This window comes from Medicago truncatula, chromosome 8, assembly GCF_003473485.1.
Source record: "Medicago truncatula cultivar Jemalong A17 chromosome 8, MtrunA17r5.0-ANR, whole genome shotgun sequence".
NCBI lineage: Eukaryota > Viridiplantae > Streptophyta > Magnoliopsida > Fabales > Fabaceae > Medicago > Medicago truncatula.
The window spans coordinates 46,839,577-46,861,039 of NC_053049.1; the positions used below are offsets into that span (position 1 = coordinate 46,839,577).

General features: G+C 33.2%; 2 protein-coding genes across 4 annotated transcripts; both read left to right on the plus strand.

Annotated features, from left to right (window-relative positions):
- The first annotated feature begins 407 nt into the window (after positions 1-407).
- On the plus strand, positions 408-1,214 carry LOC112417451 (uncharacterized mitochondrial protein AtMg00310-like). Its single transcript, XM_024773149.1, has one exon. It carries the CDS (start codon positions 408-410, stop codon positions 1,212-1,214), a length of 807 nt encoding a protein of 268 aa, XP_024628917.1.
- An 8,853-nt stretch (positions 1,215-10,067) lies between these two features.
- Positions 10,068-19,313, plus strand: LOC11438907 (K(+) efflux antiporter 4). Of its 3 annotated transcripts, none has more exons than XM_039828878.1 (20): positions 10,069-10,613; positions 10,982-11,028; positions 11,464-11,522; positions 11,649-11,727; positions 11,896-11,957; positions 12,077-12,152; positions 12,239-12,313; positions 12,459-12,530; positions 12,625-12,708; positions 13,868-13,936; positions 14,829-14,906; positions 15,084-15,172; positions 15,904-16,000; positions 16,072-16,125; positions 16,457-16,552; positions 16,808-16,996; positions 17,093-17,170; positions 17,360-17,404; positions 18,197-18,286; positions 18,691-19,313. In XM_039828878.1, the coding sequence occupies exons 1-20, from the start codon at positions 10,370-10,372 to the stop codon at positions 18,769-18,771; spliced, it is 1,764 nt and encodes a 587-aa protein (XP_039684812.1). In that variant the 5' UTR covers positions 10,069-10,369; the 3' UTR covers positions 18,772-19,313. The 3 variants fall into 3 exon arrangements, 2 of the variants coding, with proteins under 2 accessions (XP_039684812.1, XP_024629303.1); XM_024773535.2 differs by having other exon boundaries at positions 10,070-10,613; positions 18,197-18,301; XR_005643532.1 differs by lacking the exons at positions 18,197-18,286; positions 18,691-19,313 and having other exon boundaries at positions 10,068-10,613; positions 17,075-17,170; positions 17,360-17,405.
- Positions 19,314-21,463: the final 2,150 nt, after the last annotated feature.

Here is a 21,463-nt window from a genome sequence, read left to right on the forward strand (position 1 = left end):
AGATCAAAAGACTATGGCAGAAGATTTGTGGAAAGACAGGAGAAGACTTTTTGCAGCAATTCTAGAAAATCTCTCAGTGGAGGGCAGTTTAGCCCCATCCCTAAAACTCTTCTTAACAAATTCTCTAAGATAAACATCAACAAATCAGGAGGCAAAGCCCCTGATCAGGGTTTCACTCAGGCTCACACTCCTCCACCCAAGACTCACATCTACAACAATGCTCAAGGAAACCAATCACTATGAGTCTCTTTACAACGCATGAGCCCTACTACAGCCTCAAGGAAAAATATCTAGAAAGCGTGAAGCTCAAATGCCTATGAAGAGACAGATGGAAATTACAGACAACATGGCATCATCTTGAAGGTAGATTATTTTGTAGGGCTAAACCAGAAGAGGCAACAACTATCATGTATGCTCTCACACAATATCAAGAAGCCTATGGTCAAACTATAAATTTTGACAAATCAGAGATGATTTTTAGTCCTAACATCTCCAATGATGCTAAAAAGGAATTTTATGACAAACTTCCAATTAAAATCAATGACAGGATACAAAAATACCTTGGTTTGCCAACCCAGTTTGGCAGATCAAAAGAACAGGATTTCAGCTTCATTATGGATAGGATCTGGAAAAAGCTAAAGGGCTGGAAGGAAAAAAGTTTATCCTTTGAGGGCAGAGGAGTCCTCATCAGAGCAGTTACTCAAGTCATTCCTACATACTACATGAGTTGTTTTCTTCTTCCCAAGGGCCTTTGTGAGAAAATTGAAAGGGTAGTATGCTCTTTCTGGTGGGGATCTACCAACACTAAAAAGAAAATTCACTGGAAGAATAAGGAAATTCTTTTTAAATTCAAACATGATGGTGGCATGGTATTTAAAAGCCTTAGGGATTTCAACATTGCAATGCTTGCCAAACAGGTGTGGCGCTTTCACACCAATCTTAATACTCTAATAGCTAAGTGTTTTAAGTCTAAGTATTACCCTCATACTGATATCTTAGAAGCTGACCTTGGCAACAATCCCAATTATGCTTGGAGAAGTATTCAAAATGCCATCTGGCCCATTCTTAAAGGAAGTTGCTGGAGGGTAGGAAAGGGAGACAACATCAGGATTTGGGATGATAACTGGATACCTACTTATCATTCTCTCAGAGTTCTCAACCCTAAAAGAAACAATCCCCATATCAATAAGGTTAAAGATCTTATCCGTGCATAAGGTCCTAGTTGGAATACTGAAATTCTGCAATCTCTATTCCTCCCCAATGATATTGATAGCATAATGAAAATCCCTCTTATGAATCATACCATAAAGGATGCTCTTATGTGGATGCATGAAAGGGATGTGAATTACACGGTTAAAAGTGGTTACAAGGCTATCCAAGGCTGGAAAACCTTTGCTACTGATTCTCCCTCTAGTAGTCACAATGACACCAATATTTGGAAGAATATATGGGCTCTTCCAACTATTCCTAGACATAAACTCATGCTCTAGAGGGTGCTTAACAATTCCCTTCCAGTTAGAACTAAACTAAATAAAAGGGGAATCCCTTGTTCTCTCTTATGCCCCACATGTGAAGCTAAATTAGAAACTATAACACATATCTTTATGGAATGTCCTAACAATGTTAAAGTTTGGTTTGGGTCAAATTTGACTCTGAGATTCAGTGACCAACCAAACCAAAGTTTCTAAGATTGGCTCCTAGACACTATCATACACAAAGACAATGACACTATCATTCGCATAGCAGCAATTATTTATCATATATGGTTTGTTAGAAACCTACGAGTTTTTGAGGATCGTATGTTACCTGAGGAAGCCATTTTTAAGCAAGCAGAGCAAAGCATCCACGATTTCCAGCTCACATCCGTTTCTGAACCATATCGCTCTGATTTGTCTTCTCATCTTCCCAGAAGTATTAATCGGCCTGTTCGTAACTCCGTTTGGACCAAACCTCCGGCTGGCCTCTTCAAAGCCAACAGCGACGCCAACCTTCAAATTCCTGATAGCTGGTGTCTTGGAGCTATCATCAGAGATGAGGCAGGTCTTGTTCTAGCTGCCGCCACTTGGACAACTCAAGGTTGTGATGATGTTTTACTAGCAGAGACTTATGGTTTGCTAGTTACCATGCGATTATGTATTGACCGTGGCTTCAAGAGAAGATAGCGACCAAATGATTCGCAAAATAAGTGAAGATGAGAATTCTGGTAGATCTTATCTAGGCTTAGTTATTAAGGAAATCCATTTCCTCCAATCTTTTTTTGACACATGTCAGTTTAGTTTTACCCATAGAAATGGTAATAAGACTCCTCATTGCGTGGCCCAACTTGCTCAATCTGACCCAGGTTTAGTCTGGTTAGAGGAGGTGCCTATAAGCATAAATGAGGTGTACTTCCATGACTTAATTTCTTAATGAATTTCTCTTTTTTTCAAAAAAATTAAATAAATCATTAATCTATCAATCAATCAATAGTATATGTATAAAACAGGGTTTTTTAGTCATGTGTCACTTCCACACATATTTGCAATATTTTTATTATTTTTCTATTTTTTAAAACCAATATTTGATTTAGCATAAATATCTCAACAAACTTTTGATCTTATCTATTAAATATTTTACTTAACTTTTTCATTGAATTCCTAATATTTTATGTAACAGAAATAACACAAATTCCTCAAAGTTAATTTTATTATATATGTGTTAATATTTTTACTAAATCCAATTAATTTTATCTGTATGTGCATCTATAAATTTACGAGTATTTATAATATGATATATTTTATTATATTTGTGTGTATTTATTAAGATATTCATCCTATTCCAATCCGTGATAAATTTTATTTGCGGATATCATACATATAATTTTTTTATCTTCTTGAATATGTCTAATCCGGACAACGTCAGATAAATACACTAGTTTTTTTTTTTGAAATAAAATACACTAGTTTTATTAAAAATCAAGAAATAGGAAATGTCAATGTTTATATTTATATCACCCGCTTTGGTGATGTTATTCCAAATTTTATTGTTTCTCTCCTTCCATAAACTCCACAAATTGAGAGCGAAAAATGTGCCTTGATCTTATTAAAACTGTCCAAAATATAAAACAAAAAAATTGCTTATGTTATATGCTTGTTGGGTAAGTTAAATTGTTGTATCATATTCTAAAAGTCGGCTCTTTGCAACAATTTACACTATTTTGGCAACTCATTAGAAGATGCAAATTATTTTCTTCATGGTTCTCACAAAATAAAAATGCAGTTACTTAGACAACTAACGCCATAGTCACGAAGACGAACTCCAGTGGATATGCAATTCATTTTTTTTTTTTTGAAGGGGTGGATATGCAATTCATGTAAATTCGTCAAAACAAAATCTTGACTTTTGTTGGAATTTTTGCTCGCCAAATAATGTGCCAATCACCGACTAAGAGATGAGACATCAGTTGCTTTGTTATATACTTTTTGATCCGTTTCACAATGATTATCATTTAAGATTTTGGCACATGGATTAAGAAATTAAATAAAATTATCATTAGACATGACACTTGACTAAACTATCCTTACTTTATTAAAAAAAGATAAAATTAAAGTTGCGTTGAAAATTGTTAGAGAGAGATAAAAATTAGAGTGTTTATTAAGGGTAGAGCTGAAAAAAGAAATTAAAGTTGCATTGAGAGTTTTTGAAAGTTGCTGGTAAATTAAATTGTTGACTAAACTATTATTACTTTATTAAAACATTTTTTACCTAAAGTGACACAATAATTATGAAGAGTAATGATACACAGACACCCTTTATTCCCATACACCCTTGTACACCCCATACATTAGGAAGAGAGAAGAGGAGAGAAAAGAGAAAGTGATCATCCATCTTTAAGATCAAACTTGTTCATCTTAAAGCATTGAGTCCAAGAAAATAGTATGCATAATTTTTCATGCAACCATTGATTCGAAAAACTCTTATAGTGTTGTTTGGTTCCAAATGTTGAATGATTTTTATGCATACTCATTCACTTCAATCCAGTAGCCCTTAAAATATCGCTTTATTTTTAACATTGAATTCATTTATTAATTTTGTATTTGAAATATGGTGAAAAACTTGAATAAAATAAAGTGTGCAATTAGACCATACTTGCAGTCTCTCTTATGTCTTCGTTGATAAAAGTAGCTATTAAACTCTACACATGCCGTCGAGTAAAACATCTTTATTGAAGATGCTCTAATTAATCTAACTACATATAATAATATATTGTTTGAATACAAAAAACATACAGCCCTCCATTTATTCATCCATACTCAACCTCTCTCATGAAGGGAGGCAAAATCCACCTCTGTTGGGTCGGTTGTCATACCTAATTTCTCATTGTTATTATAGTTAAATAAGTTTTTATTTAATATAAATATATCAAATTTCTTCTTTAGTCCCTTCAACTTTTGTTTTTAACAATAGTTCTTCAAATATTTTATGTCAACATTTTTATCCCTATTTTTAAGTCAACTTAGAGGTACCATGTGAAATCATGAATTACTTTTTGCTAATGTTTAGTATACTATACAAATCTCTCTAGCAAAAACTTAGAATTTCTTTTACACGAGATGATACAACATAAATTTTTAAGTTTTTATGCTTAAAAATTTATATTTAATCTATCTATTGTTAAAAGAATTCTAATCCTTTTCAGGTAAATTATTAATATTATAAAAATGCTTCCAAATTTCTGTGAACATAACTCGGTTTGCAGGAACATACATTGTTATATGCAGGGGTCAGGATTTGAACTCCGGACATCCCACTTATTTGCCTTGAAAAATGTGAATTCTAACCACTAAACTACCTGATAAAAAAAATGTTTCCAAAAACCTTAGAGTGTGTTTGGATGGGGAAATGTTTTGAGGAAATTCAACTACTTTGAGTTGAATACTTGAATTCAACTCAAAGTAGTTGAATTCCCTCAAAACATTACATTCCCTCAAAACATTCCCCAATCCAAACACACTCTTAAGGTTACACATTAGTAGTCTCCCAAATGGGAACAAAATCCATTCGGAGACATCCATAAAAAAACATACATAAAATAGTAATAAAAAATATTTGAAGGAACACTCTTTGAGCAAAAACTTTAGATAGTTAAAAATGAAATTTGATATATTTACCGGGATTAAGGTTAAATAATCTTAAGAATATCAAACACACCATTAGTACATACATGTGTAACCTGTTAGGACAACTTCAATTGTACAATATTTATAAAACTGTTTCACAACGTGATGAATTAGAGGCAAGAAACATGATAAAAACTAAAATTTTTGTCCTTGATTAAACCACAAACAACTTTTTATCCCACGTATAAGTTGAAGTGGAAGAAATAGTCACAAGAAAGGGGGGGTTTGAATTGTGACCCTTTTTAAATTTAATCCTGAAACTTAACAAGTTTATGTACTCAAGAAAATTCTTGGTAAATGTTAGATAAAAGAAGATTATAAAATATTTAGATATTTAAACAGTTGTTTTATCAAGGACCAGAATGTTCTGGATAATAGTTATAAGATTAATTATTTAAACTGAATGATAAAACAATATTATGGTTAATTAAGGACCAGAGAACTCTGGATTAATTTGGTTGTGATTAATTAGGACCAGAACATTCTGGAGATAAATAAATATTAATGCTTGTGATAGTGTGTGCATATCGTGTAAAAATAAAAGAGAGAGAGAGAGAGAGAGAGAGAGAAAGAAGAATAACACAGGAGAGTTATCCTGGTTCACCAAACCCGGCTACTTCCAGTCCCCACACTTCGTGTGAGATTATCCACTATAGTATGCAGTTGGTAGAAACTTCTAACCAACACTATAAGGTCTTGATCACACCAGATCAGTCCGTAACCACTGTATTATCAACCTCAGCAGGCTTCTACAATTCTTTGCTTTCGCACAAGAAAGGTTGGAACTCTTCCTATCTCAAACTATTAAGCCCAATAGACTTGAGATCTAGTTATCTCTTTGTAAGGTGATTGTTTGGATCGAATGTCTCAAACAAAAATAAGAAAGATGTTGTTTGGATCTAGCGTCTCAAACAAAAGATGTGTAGGATGTTGTTTGGAACTTTATATGTCAAACAAACTATCCTTGTATGAGTACAAACTCATAAATATGTTCTCAATGAGAATTAAAGATGATTGTTGAAAGAGATGTTGAAGAGATTGATAGTTTTTGCTTTGTATTTCAAACTCTTGCATTTCTCCTTCAATGTCCTCTTCTATTTATAGAGCTGAATCCCTTGAAGAGCAAGCCAATAAAGAGCTGTTGTGCTTCCAATTTGAATTTGAATTTTGGCTCCAAAGAGACTTGGGGAGAAAGCATGTAGAGAATGTTTCTTCAGTTTCGCCCAGATCATTCTCTCAGTTCCAACCAAAACTTGAACGAAATTGTAGAGCACGTGCTTGCTTAGTTGGTGATGAGCTGTGATCAAGCCTTTTGTAACTTGCTGCCCACTTAATGATTTTTGCTGAAGTCATCTTGATGATGTCATGTAGCTTAGAGATAGATATTGATTCTTTGGATATTCTTTTTCCTCAAAATTCCTTAATGGATTGAAAAAGCCACATGAGGGCCCAAAGCAACACGTTTTGCAAGATGTCATTTGTTGTATTCTTGATGTAGAAACTTGCTGGTCACGTGTTGATGTCATCTTGATGTAATATGATGATGTCATATGCTTTTATCACAAGGAACAACTTTTGAGATCTTTCTTTGGTGGTTTTGCTTACCCAGAACGTTCTCCAGAACGTTCTCTCTGTACAAGCCAAACTTGAGCAAAGAAGGAACATGTTCTGCAAGTTGTTATAAGCTGTAATATTGTTGTAGAAGCTTGTTGATGTCACCTTGATGTCATACAATGATGCCACTCAAGGATGTCACTTGCTTTATTTCCAAGGAACACTTGTGATCAATTCTTTGAAGATATTTTCACTTTATTCCTTAATGGATCGAAAAATGCATAGGGCTTATGCTGATTTTATTCCATAAAAAGTTCTAAGGCCCATGTGCAAATACACTATAGATTTGTCTTGATTTCTTGCCTTTTAATGCCTTTAAGGATCTTGATTCTTATGATCATTGATCCTTCTTTTGGTGAGAGAAAGAGAATAACAATTTTTTCTTGATCTTTGATTCTGCACATTCTTGACATTTATCAAAAGATCATTTTTGTCATTTGCTTTGATGAAGATGCTTTGTTATCTTTGTGAGGTCAGAACGTTCTCAAGAACATTCTCACTGAAACATTCTCACAAAACACATTAGTAGATAACAAGATAATAAATGTAAATATGTGTTAAAAAAAAAACATAAAGTGAGGATGTTCTCTTCACTTTGAATGACCAGTATGTTCTTTGTAAGAACATGAGAAACTTTTCTCAAAGTAAAAATTCCTTTGATTGATTTCTATTCTCCCGAATCATATCTTAAAAAATGATGGAAGATTCTTGGATCATCTTATGTTTTATTATGATAGAATCTTCATGCATATGATCATGAATTTTCTTCCTTGATAATTCTCCAATTAATGAATAATTCATTCATCGGTTGGTTTCTCCTCAAAGTTGATTCTAATTATTTCGATGAAGTAATGAGAATAATTTCGAGTGTAATAATCATCTTCATCATGAGAACCTTCTTTTCATCAAAGTTGATAATGTTCTCTTCTATATAAGAAGACAATATCTTCTTTGGTAAATCAACCTTGAATTGTTTGATGATGCAATTCTTCTCATAATTTCTCTTAGTGATTCCACACAATGTTTCTTGTTCATTGAGTGTCTTTCAAATATTAATCATTTATTCCTCGAATCTTTTAAGGCTTTGTTGAAAACCATGTGGTGACGAGGATGAGTCAATTGATCATAAAATACATCTTCTTGTTGAATCTTCAATCAACACTCATTTGATTCAAACAATATTTTTTCTATATCTTCTTTGAGCTTGTGACGCTACTATTTTGGTATTCTTTCATTGAACGTATATATATGCACTTGTAAGAGACTTAATTCTTGTCTACTTCTCTGAAAAGACTTAAGTGCAAACATCAGTAGATCACCATTCATAAAACTTAGCGTTTATTCCATAAGGTTTGTTATCATTAAAACATTCATCAAAAAGATTTTTGGTTCAACATAAGTTGTCTAGAATATCAAAATATAATTTTGTCTATAAAAAATCATATAAGATCAAAATTCATCTAATATCATAAAAATTTATCATGTGTTATTCTACCTTGTATTATACTGTGTTGTCTTGTGCCATTTTATCCAATACTTATTATTCAACGGATCAAAAACACCCTGAGAAATGTATACATGTGCAAATCCACCCACACCTGTTAAAATTATAGGTTAATTATAATGATTTGCACCTAACTACTTAAAAAGAAGTAGATTAGATCTTAGTTATTTATTGGCAAAAGAAAATTAAATAGAGTTTAGCTGAAACTCGGTATTTCTAACTTCTTTATTTAAGACGTGTAAGTTTAATTATTATATTATTTGACAAGAATACGAATATAAACAGTGTACTAGATTTAAACTCTAAAAACCTTAATTTTTTGGTTACATTTATTCACCTTAAAAATGAATATCTATCCACTAAATTATTTGACAAAAATATGAATATTTGATAGTTTTTTTTATCAATTTTTTTTTTTACTTTTTTAAAGGGTAAAAATTATATACATATATACTATTATATGTAAAAAAATATTATTACAAGCAAAACAATTAGAACGTAGAGATTATTACAAAAACTATATGTGTGTCTATATATATATATATATATATAACTGATTTATGTTCTTTTTGGTTTGTTTTGTGGTGTTGACTCTTGCCTTGTATATATGATTTGTTCCTTTGTTGTGACTTTTCAGATTTTTATTCCTTGGTACACCTTGTGCTAGGAAGGCCCTTGTGGTGTTATTATATTTCATTTTAGCCTCTTCAAAAAATTTAAAATTTAAAATTTAACACTGAAAACATCTAAACATCTACGATTTTTTCTCTCTGCTTGTCTTTATATTTTGTAATTTTTGTATAATTTCCACTTTTAATACTATGAAATACATCTTTTCTGTATACATGATCAAACAACCATGATAAAACTCTCATACTATTGTGTATTTAATTTTTTATTAAAAAACTTATTCACTAATTTTTTGTGGGGGAACACTTGATTTTTAAAGAGATAATATAATATATACAAGCAAGGGCAGCTGCCCCAAATATTAACGACTTATATCCATCTTCGTTGAAAACTCTCACACATAAATGAAAAGTTGTCGTTCGGACCTAAATCATGACATACAACCAAACATTTCAATATTTTTCACCTAAGTTAGAATTTATGAATTTTTAATAATTTTATTTAATACTTTCTCTCAATTTTATACAGGTATTTTATAATTATAAATATTTACCACTTCAATATATTTTCCTGGATAATCACTTTAATGGTTTGTAAAGTACAAAAAAGTTCTTGACCATAAAAAGAGAGTACAAAATAGTTATATAAACTCTTTAAGCAAAAAATCTCAAACCTCCTGTAATCCAAGAATATCATGATTTTCTTTATAGCAAAAACATAATGGTGATAGCAAAAGTAATTTGCTTGAATGATGTATACTTTTTTTTTGAATACTTTTTTTCTTAAAAGGTAATATATACTCAAAATTTTCTTTTTTTAGAAAATGTGAGTAATGTATACTCAAAATTATCTTTTTGATACAGAAGTAATGGACACTCATGTCATGTTGATGTATAGAAACTGTTGGACGTGTCTGCATATTATTTGCAACATATTGAATAGGTGTATTAATGTAATGCTTTAATATAAGAGAAATGATATTTGTACAACCACTTTTTCATAATTTTTTGACAACTTTCTCTCTCATACTCACATTATCTTCTTATTCTCTCTCTTCATTTTTCTCTCTCCATTGTTTTTGACCAATAAAAAAAAAGAAAAAATAAATTATCATAAAAGTTATCTCATATAATTATTCAAATATTACTCCTCTTAACATAAGTTACGAATAGAAGCAATGGAGCATCTTGGCTGAATGTGCTTTTCCCACTACCACTGCCACAGGCAATTCTTACGTTCAAACTACCTTTTTCAATTTTTCATTCACCAAATATCAAGGACTTTTTCGTACTTTCCCACACTCCATCCTCTTCCATTTCTCTCTCCGCAACCCTTCTCTCTCTCTTCATCTCTCTGCGTTTGCAACGGTGAGAGAGATTTCGCGCGCCATTACTCTAACGGTGTCGCTGTAAAACTCTTCCATTACTCTCTCTCTCTCTCTCTCTCTCTCTAAACCAGAGAGATGAGGTTATCATCACATGCGATTCTCAAAGTCCTCATTCTCTGCCATCTACTTCTTTGTTATCCTTCATTCTCTTTCTCTCTCCTCGCCGCTAACTCGACGGTGGAGACGGAACTTCTTCTACCGGAAACTAACGTAACCGCCGTTGGCAATGCTTCGCTTGCGGGATCCAATGAAGATAGTCTCGCTAACATGATTGATCGTGCTCTTGAAAGAGAGTTTCCCGAAAATGAACAGAACGAAGGTTTCTAGATCTATCTTCTGTACTTGCATTTTTCAATTTCTCTTGTTTAATTTCGTTTCTGAAACTCTCTTCCACAATGCCGATTAATTTGAATTTCTTTCCAATTTTGGATACCTTTGCAATTTTCTGATTTGTTCTATGAGATTGACGCGGATGTGGATAATGAAAATAAAAATAAAAAAATTGATAGCTGAATTTCACTCCATGTTATTGGCGTTTATGATTGGAAACAAATAAATGCTATTGAGTTCGAAGTGCTTTTTGTGGATATTTTGTTATGGCATTGATGCGTTTTTATGAATTACTTAGCATTTGGAAAGTTATATTCAAATTAGTGCATTTGATGAGTTATCGCCATTCTTTTACAGGTACCGATGATGCTGGTAGTTTCAATAACAGTGTTGCTGGACAGCAGGTTTGTAATCAATTCCTTGTTTTGCTTATGGATTTTTGCTAAATGTGAAGCAGTCTATGGGGTGTAGTCCACCGGCCTAATTTGGTAATATAGTTATTTAGCTTTAGGCTAGAGTTCAATCACGTATGAATTTAACAACTCGATCGACGATTCATCATTGGAGGAGGACTAAGCTAATCTTAGGACAGAGGTCATGATATAGATGATATTATATATTCAGATTGCACTTATGATGTGTCAATAATGTGTCTTAGAATTTATTTGAGACTGAATTTTACGGCGGGAAGTGGGAAGTGGAACCTATGGCTTGGTTACTTTCCCCTCCATTTTTTTTGTAAATACGTAGGAGGCTTTTATATGTGTGACTTATTGATAGCTCTTGAATAGACTTGTGATCTAATGTTCTTCCTTCTCATGGCATGTTTATTGTATCAGGCTGTTTTAGAAACTGTTGCTAGAGTTAAGCCCAAGAAAAATGAGACCAAAGAGGAAAAGTATGCATCTCTTTCTTGAAGAATAATTGGACTGGATTGTTGCTTTTTCTTCAACAGAGAATTGTTTTTTAATAATTTAATGCAATGCTAATTATAATTTTTGACATTTGGTAAAAAAATTATCAGGTCATTTCAGTTCCATGATGTCTTCAATCTGGACAATGAGAACCGGGTTGAGGATACACCAACTTTAATTGATCGAAAGGTATGTCTCAGTCAACCTCTTGAAGTTTAGATCTTTCTCAAAGTTACAGAGTGCAGTAATATTTTGCTACCATATCATCATGATATGCATGAAAAATACACTAGTACATGTACTACTCTTCTTAAAATTACACTTAATTTTTATATTTTGCTAATTTTTCATGTTCAGGACAATGTCTTTATCATATCCAATCCCAAGTCAAAGTATCCTGTTCTGCAACTAGACTTGAGGTTTACTTTCAGTTCCTGTCTTTTTTTATTTCTTTTTCTTTTTCAAGTGGCGTTACATGTGCAAGTGACTTTACGAACTACTCAGACTGCTTACCCTTTTTGGTTTTCCGTATTTGCAGATTGATATCAGATCTTGTGGTTGTCATTGTCTCTGCAACATGTGGCGGCATTGCCTTTGCTTGTGCTGGACAACCGGTTTGATCACAAACTTTTTTTTTGAGGATTTATATTTCCACCATAAACCTATTCAAGTTGTGTCATCCATACAATCAAATTTGCAGGTTATGACTGGATATCTGTTAGCAGGATCCCTCATTGGACCTGGAGGTTTGAGTTTTGTTAGTGAAATGGTTCAAGTATGTCGCCTTTATAGTTCTTTTGTTACGCACTCTACTGGTCGTTTTCTCTTTCTTTGAGTCGGTCACATTATTTCTCGATATAAAGTCACCTTGTTCGAACGAGAAGTCTCATAAAGTCACATACTGCTTCTGTTCATTGCAGGTAGAGACAGTTGCTCAATTTGGTGTCATCTTTTTGCTCTTCGCATTGGGCTTAGAGTTTTCCACAACAAAGGTTGCCTTGTACATTCATTTATTAATTTTTGCTTAAACTTGTATATTTTCAGCTCATCCACATATGGTGTGAATCTGACTCTTCATGTTTGCAGCTTCGAGTTGTTCGAGCAGTGGCTATTCTTGGAGGTCTACTGCAAATTCTCTTATTTATGTGCCTGTGTGGAATAATAGCTTCGGTATGTCTGATAATTCTATAAATACTTTGAAACGACAATTTAAGTCATGATAAATAATCACCACCAGTTTGCAACCTGTGTTGTTCAACATACTTGTTTATCTAATATACCACGAGTCCATGATACCCAATTTGGTTGAGATTATTTCCAGTTCTGAAAAAATTACTGATTTATGTGTGGAGTAGGATCGACTAACATAGCTTTCTCATAATAGGAGACAGTCCTGATCGACTAACATAGCTTTCTCATAATAGGAGACAGTCCTGAACTTTAAGCTAAATTGAAATCTCAGAGACTGAGGGAACATTGAGAGAATTGGCGAGAAATCTCGCTTGTCATGCTAAAAAATATGTGTATGGAGCCTTTAAATTTGTTTCTTTCATGAGTTCAAACTAGACTTGAGATTTGTTGGTAAGGCATGTAAAATTTCCTAGGTTGATACACTAATCTTGCTGTTCAACAGTTTTTTCTCAAAAACTTCTTTCTCCATTTCCTTTTTAATTGCATTTTAGTTTTAGCAACACACTGGACTGATATCATGCTGAGACTTTGATTTTAAAATGTTTCATTTTTTATTTCTTCCTAATTAATAATTATGCACGTAATTTTTTTTATGTCCACAATATTATGTAGATTGTTTTGTTGGCTATTGTTTATTCTTGCCAAGTTTGATAAGGCTTAGTTGTTGTGGTAATTCTGCTTTGCCAACATGATTGTTCTAAGGCCCTAATTTGTTGAAAGTGTATTATTCATACTCACTAGTTAACAGATACATTCCTTCATTTCTCGAATAGTATAGTCACATTGGCAAGGAGAAAAGCCTGTAAAAGTTATATCTCTTTATATTCTGTTGTGTTATTTATACATTTCCACCTTAGTGTCTATACCATTGTATTTTTTAATCTTATCCAAAGTATTATTGGTGAATGACCCTGTTACCAAGAGTAGCTCAATACAGGCCCGTAGGAAGGTGCTTATACTTTTCTAGACATGTTAAAAATGTGTATGGAGCCTTTAAATTTCTGTAAGATCATGTATTGATTTTGAGCCTTCAAGTTGAGTGAAACAATTGGTGATGTTTTGTACTATTATTCACTACAAATATTCCCCACTTAATGGCAATGAAAGTCTAACAAATGCACCTAAACCCTACCTGCAGTTATGTGGTGGTAAATCATCTGAAGGAATATTTGTTGGTGCATTTCTATCCATGTCTTCAACAGCAGTGGTAATTTCCCGATCACAATTTCTGATAACCTTTTTCTAAAGTATATTTGAAGTACACATATTCAAATTTTTCAGACTATGATGAGCACTTCAAGTTTGTTGTTGTTTTACTACAGGCTTTATACATATTTCAAGTAACCTATGCCCGCTCTTTGATAATTGTAATATGCTATTTCAGTCATTGATTGGGTGCGGATTAGATTTTACGGTGATTCATAGTAATATTTTTATGTTCTATAGAGACATCACAGTGTTTCAAGTTCCAACCAAGTAAAGGAAGAGTTAATAAACATACTCAACCAGAGAAAATATGAAGAACTTATTTTTGCTTGAAGGTGGTGGTCTGATTTTAGGGTCCAAGTATTAGTTGCAATATGCTTAGTAACTAGATCAAATAAGTAGAAATTGAGGGAGGAAATAGACAACTTCGATTATAAGATTATTTGATCATATGATAAAATATCTCATTGATAGGGGCATAAGATTGAAAGGAAAAATCAACACTTCAAGAATTGATAAAAATATTTCTATGCATGTAAAGTAATAATTGTGTTGAATGTGAGGTGTATATATTCCTTTTTGGATTAATTGGTTGTAAAGTAATAATTGCTTGGAGTCTTTTTACACTTACATATGTTGGTATGTGATAATATTTATGGCTTCTCTATTGTGCTTTGGTCATAGTTTAAAGCAATGCTGACTGGTGGTATGTGAATGGATAATACGTTGATACGTTTTGTAGACTCACTCAGTTCCTTTTTTTTATTTTTTCTATTTAGACTTCTTCTTGTGCTAGTTGTTGGCCTTGGTGTGGTTGAGTGAAACTTGTTTTTGAAAATTTTATTTCCTCATCAAATTCTTTGAATTTGCTTTTATTCTTCTTTGGCCCATAGGTCTTGAAATTCTTAATGGAAAGGAACAGCGTCAATGCCCTTCATGGTCAGGTTATAATTGGAACTCTGATTCTGCAGGTATGTACTATCACTTTTATATTTATAGATGCACATGTGCGAATGACTGAAACATTGCTGCTGCAGCTGTGTAAAAAGAGTGGAGATTAGTGCCATCAATGGCACTGATACATTTGTTAAAATTTTCTCTCAGATATACTTCGAAATTCATTATTTAATGTTATTGGATTTTTTCAGGATTGTGCTGTCGGTTTGCTCTTTGCACTGCTTCCTGTCTTGGGTGGAACATCAGGGGTTCTTCAGGGAGTAATATCCATGAGTAAATCGTAAGTTAATTATGGGTGGACTGTCATTTACTTATTGCTCTAGTTCTATTTCAGCATGGTTATGAAGATCTATAATAGGTGTCATTAAAACCCTAAGGCTCCCCATTGTTGTTTCTCTGTATTTTGATCCTATCTTTCCATTGTGACTACTGTCGAGTTGACCTAATATTTTCTAGATGTTAAAAAAGGTAATCTTTTCATAGTTTTAATTCCTGGTTTGTTAAGAGATTTTAAAAATATGTAGATGCAAGTTTAGAAATATTAGTGAGGTGTAGCTAACATATCTGGCTAAAGATTGTTTTGAGGTCCACAGATCTTCAACAGATTATCCTTTGCAAGTTTAGAAATATCAGTGAGGTGTCCTTAAGGGTCTGCAATGACAATTTCACTTGAATAAATAAAATATATCAAGCAGTAAAAAATGGAAAAAGTTTTCTGTTTTCTGGCTGTTTTATTTGGAAGTAAGAAAGGCATGGCAAAAATGTATTACAGGCTTTCTGACGAAGAAAAAATAACATTGACAATGCCAGTATCATTCCTAGATATCATTTTATGATTTAGTTTGGTATGCCTGGCATTGGCAGAGTGGCAGTACTTCCCATAGCCTGGTTGAATTTCACGAGGCAGTCTGCTTAATTTGATATGCTGATGACATCAACTTTATTCCTGCTCGAGAGTATGCTTGTTTCGGTCATTTATTCTTTCTGATATACTTAATTTTATTGTTTCAGATTGTTGACCTTAATTACATTTCTTGTCGTTTTGTCAATATTATCTCGTACTTGCGTACCATGGTTCCTTAAGCTTATGATAAGCTTGTCATCTCAGGTGAACATAGACCTTTGCTCTGTTGTTGAATTTTGTTTATGTTACTTTTTAACTGTCTTTTTCTTGTGCAGACTAATGAACTTTATCAATTGGCATCAGTGGCATTCTGTCTAATAGTTGCTTGGGTCTGTTTTCTATCCATTTTTTTCATTCATTTTTTCGTTACTTGGCAAGAGTGTTATCTTCGTAATATATTGAAGTCTGTTTTCTTATCTACACTAGTTAAGTGCCCTTATTCATGGTAACGTCTCTGGTTGTTTCCTCTCAATGTGTAATGACTTATGTCAATGGACCCAACTTTACTTCCCTGCATTTTTTTTTAAATGACTTCCATGCATCTTTGTGATGCTTAAATACATGTAATTCCTAATACATTATACTTGCATGTATGAATTCCAAATCCAAACAACTTGTGCCTTTGACAAATTGTTTTGATAATTTGTTATTTCATTTCAGTGTAGTGATAAGCTGGGTTTAAGCCTTGAACTAGGTTCATTTGCTGCGGGAGTGATGATATCAACAACAGATCTTGGTCAACATACGCTTGAACAAGTAACACATTTTCCTTAGGATATATATTATTTGTAGTTGCTAGTTTTACTTTATATGAACAAGCGTATTTTAAGGGGAGGGGAATGTTTGAATATTCTTTTAGGTATTACTTCATATTTTTATCATGAATGCCTGTAAAGTGGGGTGGCCAACCAAAATGAATTTCAGGGATCCTTCTTGAAGGAAATACATTTTGAGATGAATCCATGTTTTGCCAATACTTATTTGAGCTTTACTCAAATTTTATGATTTTAGGTTGAGCCAATTCGCAACTTTTTTGCTGCTCTGTTCTTAGCCAGTATTGGGATGCTTATACATGTCCATTTCCTTTGGAATCATGTTGACATTTTACTGGCAGCTGTTATATTGGTGATCATTGTAAAAACAATCGTAGCTGCATCTGTTGTTAAGGGGTTTGGATACAACAACAAGACGTCCATTCTTGTAAGATTTGACAACAGTCAATACTGTTACATCTGCTTTTTTATTACATCATACATTTCATTGACAGAGGAGCCTTAGGTTATTCCACATGCGTAGGTTGGGATGTCCTTGGCACAAATTGGGGAATTTGCCTTTGTTCTTCTCAGTCGTGCTTCGAATGTTCATTTAGTTGAGGTACACATTTCATTTTCAGACGCTCCTTTTAGCTAATTTCTTCTGATGCTTAGGATGACAGTGAAGTTTATCTTTCCTATATTTCTGGAAATAGTTTCAACTCAAGAAGATTGGAAATAGTTTTACATTGTTTTTGCGGTTACCTTTAAAATAGATACTGTTGAACTGAAGGTTTATTTCTTACTGCAGGGAAAGTTGTATTTATTGCTCCTTGGAACAACAGCTCTCAGTCTGGTATGCAGACAATGCTTTACAGAATTATAGTTTACATAGCAATCATAAACATTGTCTTTCCCTTTTAAGTACTCCTAGGGCACATTGTCATGAATTCAAATCAGCAATCACCTGTTACTTTGTTGGTGTTGTGTGATTTGTATCACTGAACCATTTGACCCCGTATAATATTGAAGACGTTATCCATTTGTCTCTCTGTCTGTCAAGTGAGATCCTCCCGTAACTCATTAATTTTGTGATTTGCATGCACAATCTTTACGCTCTTTGTACACGGGTTAGAGTTGTTAGGCTATCTATGTTCATTTTGGATTTCTTGTGTCTACTCAATGGTAAATTATTGCTTCAAGCCTTGCAGACCATGGTCATTTTACTCCCATATACTTCAACTTTTTGTGCTGAGAGGCTTTTGTAATGTGTAACAAATTTTATGGAAAAATGGGATAAATAAAAGGAAAAGCATGACAAATCTGCAAAGCATGTTGTTGCGGGCAACACCGTTGGCATGCTTGCAGTTGCAGTGTATTTAGCTTGCCAGCATAAGTGAACCTTTTCAAAAAAAAAAATTGCTATATGGTATTATGTTTTTGTTTGTTGGCCGTCTTTATCTTTTTCGTACAAGTGTACAAGCAGGATATCACTAGTAAACATTGGGTCTTGCTGTTGTGAATTCCTGTGCATAGATTTGAATGTTATAGCCTGTTACAAGCAAGTGTTTTGAATATTAAATTCTGAAATGTATTTAACTAGTTGATTTGTAGTGGCATTGAAGTTTTCACTGACAAATTTGTGCAGGTGACTACCCCCTTGCTTTTCAAGCTGATTCCTGCTGTTCTACATCTTGGTGCATTGCTCCGATGGTTCCCTCCTGATAGTCCTGCTGAGGTATTACCCAGCAAGGTATTTAATAGTGTGTTTATTTCAAAATTACTAATGTTAGTCCTGGTAATGAGATTGGGAATGCAGCATTCTCATGTTTGCTTCAAGTTTTAAAAATTTGTTATTCTCATGCTAAAGGATGGGAATCCAACATTCTCCTGGGAATAAAACTCGACTACCTATTAGTGATCACTACCGCTACATATATTTGTATTTTTAGTTTTTAAATTAAATAAATTTTAAAACCATTTCTATACTTTAAATGAGAAGGAATATTATATCTTGTAAAGTATTCACATCATTCCAAGGAATGTGATTTGATATCTTGAAACAAACACACCCTAAAAGATCATTATAGCTTTTTGTTGTTTCAATTGTCCTAAGGATATTGAATGTGATTGTACTTTCAGGTTTCCTTCAAAGGGGACAACTTTCGTGCAGACAGTGCTAAGCGTATTACTTTGATGGTTCAAGGCTCCCATGATTCATGATAGCCAAATATATTATGACGCAGAAAATGGTTTGCGGGATTGACCTGATGGCTTCTGTTATTCTGGTGGACAGGTGCCAAATAGTGCAGATAATGTTTGACTAATTGAATACATTTTCTATTGCAAAGAACTGTATATGCCGCCTGATTTCAGAGCACACACTGGAAATAGTGAATGCAATGACAAACACACAACACCAGAGGAAGGATTTCAAGCCGGATCCATCAACTAACCTTGTAACATGGGCCAGTTTGTTATCAACTTGCATGGCCTATTTTGTGTATAAAGTAATGTCTAGTTGCTGTTAGTAGTGTAATTCATTTTAGATGAGTCCCCCTTTATTTGTATCCAAATTTTTGTGTTGATTGGTTTTTGAATGTGTAAGTTGTCTCTGTAGGCAGTCATCAACGTCAAATGTATCATGCTCACAAACTATTGAAATTATTAATGATTAATTATAGCAGAAGAAAAATTGATGTAAGGTTCATTACCTCTTACTTGATTACGGAAGATGTGGTGTTATGTTTTGTATTGTAGGTTTACTTCTAAATCTTCATCAGCTACTGAGCAGCATTCCCCTTTTTTTCTTCACTAACCCTTCTTGTAATTTACCATCTGTCAATATATATGCTCACAGTAGAGTTACTGCTCCACTCTTTGGTTTTGTACTACTATTATTAGTTGGTATTTCGATTGAAGTTAGTATTTATTTATTGCACTAACATTATGTTGCTTTGAAACGTTGTAGTTTGAAAAATGTTAACCTGGTTTCAAAGTAACATATGAATTATGATTTTTTTAAAACAATCTAAATTGCCATTGTCATTATTACTTAATTGAGAGTAACGAATACAGGAAAACAGAATCAATCGAGGTCTTTTTTCTTTTTTCTTCAAAAGTTTCCAACGACAATACCCATACACACGTAGTGCAGAACTCACGCACATCAAGTGAGGAGAAGTGTGGTATCGCAGCTTTGAACCCATACACTAGCACATAAAATATTCCCACAACTTTTTTACCGTATGAGCCGTGCTTATGGTGCAGTCTATACTGTATTAGGATTGGATATTTTCTGTCCCTTGTTTTTTTTTTGTTTTCTGTCCTTTTAATGTTAGCCTGCTGCTACAGTTGTGCACCTATTATGCATGCAGGTGCAGATAAACAAACACACGGGTCACAGGAGAGCATGGTAGTCAGATATTATATGTGGCAGATACAAATTTATGAATATGACAAAACATAGCTGGAAGGGGTTTGGTTTAATCAAATGTTCTTGTGGCATATGTTGCATTTAGACCCTCTTCCATTATCATTATCATATAGCACTAACGCGTGTTGTCATAATATGATGATAAATCAGTACAATAATAACGAATGGTGGTGAGTCTGGTGACGTTGGTTTTTGCCAAATTCAATTATTGTTCAATGTTACTGATATAATGTCCCCCTTCTTTTATTTCTAAATTTGAAATGAAGCAAGAGTCAGGAGGATAATGTACATGTTTTCCAAATCCTCGACCAAATATTAATCAAACAAATTAGGCTTAGCTATTGGAAGGTATAACGTCAATTATACATTGATATTGTTAATTATTGTGTAATGACCACATCTATCAAATAAACCTTGAATATCTATCTATTATCATAAAAAATTGATATGAACTAATTTAACATTTGATCTCAAAGTCATACATCCAGGAAGTTTGCGTTAATGTTTTCCAATCTTTTTGCTCAAAATTCTGAATACAATTTCATTTCTTTTAATAATTAATATAAATATATAAGATTATTTCAGAGTCAAAGTTAAGACACGAGTTGGTTGGTCCGAGTAGTAAGAGACTTTTAAACAAATGGTTAGAGATTCAATCTTTGACTTGAGGTACGAAGAAAATTGGGTAGGGAGGAAGAATCCATCTTGTGTGTTACACATGTTTTCCTACAATATTAATTAACTGTTGTAGATGTTTCGTACCTACAATATGATTATTAATTATTAGAAGAAAAACACACATTGAGAAACATATTTGCATGCAAGGCTTGATTGGCATATTATCTATAGAATCTTGTGGACGCGCTTCATTTTCGTCTTATTTCTTTATCTTCATATTTGTTATCAACATGGGAAGATAATTGTTCAGTTTCTATAGTCACACAAGCATAAAGAATATTTCACGTTTGCAGTTAGTACGGGTCCTTTAATTTCCAGTTTAAGGTATTAGATTATTACGAAATAATGTTAATTAAATCTAACCCCCCACTAATTAATTAACAACTAACTAGTTTCACCTTTAAACTAGCTGGTATAATTCCTTTTATACTTTTTAAATGTCAATATTCTTTACAAATGAAGAAAGCAAAAGAGGAGAAATAGTCAAACGTGAAGGGATTGGAGAAGTCAGAATTCCATGTGAAGAAAATAATTTCTCCTAAGATAAGCAGAATCCAAAGTTTGGTCTATTTAAGATTTTGTTCCATATATTTTTGTTTTGTTTTCGGCCAGCAGGAGTGGTTATTATTCAAAACCCTATCGCTTAGGTCACGACGAAAATGTCTATATATTAATTTTGACATTTTTTTCATGTTTCACACTATGTTGGGGAAATAAATATGCTTCTTTCCCTGAGAGCTTCAGTCTCTTTAGGCACATATTCTCTATCTTACTGAATAGGCAAGGTGTGGACCCAATGTT